Below are 3,617 nucleotides of genomic sequence, written 5' to 3'. Positions count from 1 at the left end.
AGTGAGAACTAGCTGTCTGTTCTGCTTAAGCTGCCTGGTTCACAGCACCTCCTTACGGTGGCCAGAGTGGACTAAAGAAGACTTATTCTAGAAGAGTGGCTTCTTAATTGTCTTGTCATATTTCTTATCAAATGAACTAAGTCGCTTAAGTATCAATTTTCTCGTGTTCTAGCTTTTCCCTGCTTTTCTTTAGAAAATTCCTAAGCCTCTGCTTTCTGCTGCTTGCCTGTGTTCTGGATTGGAATGACCTCTTGTTGGCATTGCTGCTGCTTCTGTTTTCCTCTGTGGTATTTTACTGGATAGAGCATCATAGACACCTGTGACTGCAACGCCCATCTTTCTGTCTTGGTGTCTCCCCTGGTATCAAAGCAATGGAATCCTTGCTTCACTGTAGATCAGTTTGAATTGGAGACAATGCCTAGGAGGGACCTGCCAGGTGCCACACCATTTCTGTCCTCAGAATTCCACTGCTATCAAACTAAAGCCATCAAAGCCTGCTCAGCTCCTTCCATAGCTCCAGGGAAAGTGGTTTTCACTGTCGCTAAAGGTTGTCCTCTCTGATATTAACATTCACTGTAGAAGAGAAGCCATACATAGTTATATAAAATACAATTTCATTATCTTATAGTTTTATTAATTACAAAATTAATTCCAAATGTATTAGCTAGGCATACTTGTACTGTCATCCCAGTACTTGAAAGATAAAGGAGAGAGGACTTTGAATTCAGGGCCACCCTGGGCTACATAAGTAAGACCCTGCTCTAAAAACCACACATATTAGATGTAATGCCTTAAATGTAATACATTAAATGTAATATATTTAAAATATTATATATCCCTTATCCTTATTTTCTACAAACAAAAACTACAAGTGGTGTTTTATTGCATCCTAGAATTTATAAAACCATTACTATTATGTAGGGAACACCCTTTGTAAGTTTCCTTTTCTACAATGTTAGTGGGGAGTGTCTGAGAAAATACAGGGACAGTCAAAAATATTCGTGGCTCTAGAGGCCAGCCGAAAATGTAAGCACTAAGGTTTCGACTCCTGCCGAGAGATTTCAGGGCCTCAGAGGTGAGTCCTCTCTTAAGTCAGGGTGTTCCCTACACTGCTACCAGAGATCCTGAGAGCAAATGAAATTGGGGTTCATAGAGATTTCAAGTCCCATCATGAAGGAGCCTGTGTCTCTAAATGACTGAACCCCTGTCTCTTCCTGACACCTGACTAAAGTTCTATCCGATGTTAACCACTGCTCTGCACCCTGGTCCTCCATTTCCCCGCGCTCAGCAGCTCTAGACACCCACAAATATGTTTTGCTATAAATTACTGGCACCGTTTCTGTTGATAGTCAGCATAATCAAACATTTGTAAGCATGCTGTCTTTTCAATCTGCTCAGCTGATGCACTTTACCTGATCTTTCATTAAAGTAATCAAAACACTTGCTGTGCCACATCTAATGAATGTTGCATGTATGATTAAGTGCTTTCATTCATATTGCAAGTTTGATTTAATGTAATCTGCCTTTCAGACAGCCATTAGCCTAGCTCCTATGTGAATTCGATTAATTGGCTGAATTCTTCCAGATGTCCATTAAGCATTACAGGAATTTGTGGAAACAGCAGGGACTGTCTAGCACAGGACCAAACAATGAAATGTTATATTGCCGCCATGACTTACCAAAAGCTGGATTCATTTTCATTAATAAAACATCTGTACTCCTGCTCAGCTATGCATTGAGATGCGTTTATTTTATATGTTTATTTCTCTTATGACTGTGAAAAGATAGTTAAACAGAAGCACATTTACCGATATGTAGACTCGAGGTTTGGCAAATGCCCACTGACCAAAACAGTCCAAACTTTCAAGGTTACAATAGTTCCTAGACAGAAAGAAAGAAACTAGCAAACACCTGTTTGAAGCAGACTTTAAAAACACATGGGGTTGCTGGAGTGGGGATTCTTTAAGCGGTATTACAGACATACCCTGAAAAAGGTGATACCTGCCGCCTCCACGCCTAACAAATCTTTAAGACAAAGGGGCAGATTTGGCCCTTCTCCCCTCCCCTTTGAATGGTTGTTGATTAGCATCGAGCTGGAAGGGATGATGGAGTCAGCATTCACAGACAACACCACACACCAAAGTCATGAGAGGCAGCAAGAGGGATTGATGGGAGAGAGCCTGAAGGCCCCTTTCCTCAAGAGCAAGTGGGTAGGCAGAGACCCGGGGTACTGGGGGGTCAGCCTTAGCCCACCTCTGCTCAGTAGGCATGGTTAGAGATGAAGAGGGATTCACTAGCCACCGCCCCTGATTCATCACTCGGGGTGTACTTTCCTTGGCAAGCGAGGCTGTTGGCCAGGGCTCGCTTGATGTACTCCTCCTGGGCTGCCTTCTTGTTCTCCTCCTTCCCACCCCAGGCCTTTAGGGCAGAAGCCTGCAGGGCTCGACCATAGGAGAAAGTCAAGGCCCAGGGCTTCAGCAAGGGACACTTGTTGATAGCATTGAGGTTGATGGATGCCTCTTCCTCACTCTGCCCTCCAGACAGGAAAGTGACTCCAGGGACAGCAGGGGGCACTGTGCGACGAAGCGCTGTGACAGTTGCCATAGCAATCTCTTCACTGGAAAATTTCTGAGTGCAAGTATGGCCCGGGGTGACCATGTTGGGCTTCAGCAAGGTTCCTTCCAGGTAGACATGGTGGTCGCTCAGAGCCTTGTAGACAGCGGCCAGTACCTTCTCAGTTACATACTGACAGCGCTTCAAGTCATGGTCCCCATCAGGGAGGATTTCTGGCTCCACGATGGGTACAATGCCATTCTGCTGGCAGATGCTGGCGTAACGAGCCAGAACATTGGCATTTTCCAGGATGGCAAGGGCTGAGGGGGTGTGTTTCCCAATCTTCAGGACGCAACGCCATTTGGCAAAATCGGCTCCATCCTGCTTGTACTGAGCACAGCGTCCAGACAGGTCATCCAGCCCTTGGGTGGTGGTCTCGCCGTCAGTTCCTGCCAGGGTCACCACTCCCTTGTCCACCTTAATGCCCACAACACCACCCTTGGACTTGATAACTTGGGGGAAGGGACGGCCATCATCCGTCTTCTGGTACAGTGTCTCGTGGAAAAGGATCACGCCCCCAATGCAGGAATTCACACGGTCATCGGCAGTCAGCAGCAGCTGACGGTAGAAGCGCCTGTTCTCCTCGGTGTTCTCGGTGCCAATGGACTGCAGCCGCTTGGCGATGCTTCCGGTGGACTCATCTGCAGCCAGGATGCCCTTGCCCGGAGCCACAATTCGGTGAGCGATGTCAGACAGCTCCTTTTTCTGCTCCGGGGTCAGTGCTAGGTATGGGTAGGGCATGGTGCTGGTGGTAGCACAGTCCTGGCACCGAAGCTGGTGGATTGGCTAAGCGCTGTGGTACTGGGCAAAAACATTGTGGGGCAAATGTTGCTAGGGTTACCAGAACCTGTTTCTGTGGCGTGTTCGAAGAGAATGTAATCTATTCAGCAGGCGGGGTTCGGGGGTGGGGGTGGGGGGTTAGATGTGTCTCTGGAACTCCCACTGTAGATCAGGCTAGTCTCTGACTCTTGAGTACTGAAATTAAAGGTGCACACCACCATGCC

General features: G+C 46.9%; 1 protein-coding gene across 1 annotated transcript; it reads right to left on the bottom strand.

Moving 5' to 3' along the window:
• Window positions 1-1,724: 1,724 nt before the first annotated feature.
• Aldoart2 (aldolase 1 A retrogene 2) lies at window positions 1,725-3,415 on the bottom strand. The gene has a single exon (NM_001013943.1). The coding sequence runs from the start codon at window positions 3,352-3,354 to the stop codon at window positions 2,260-2,262; it is 1,095 nt and encodes a 364-aa protein (NP_001013965.1). The 5' UTR covers window positions 3,355-3,415; the 3' UTR covers window positions 1,725-2,259.
• Window positions 3,416-3,617: the final 202 nt, after the last annotated feature.

Source organism: Rattus norvegicus, chromosome 6, assembly GCF_021556685.1.
Source record: "Rattus norvegicus strain SHRSP/BbbUtx chromosome 6, alternate assembly SHRSP_T2T, whole genome shotgun sequence".
Taxonomy (NCBI): domain Eukaryota; kingdom Metazoa; phylum Chordata; class Mammalia; order Rodentia; family Muridae; genus Rattus; species Rattus norvegicus.
Note: the sequence above shows the minus strand (reverse complement) of the source record. Positions and strands in the feature narration are given on the sequence as shown.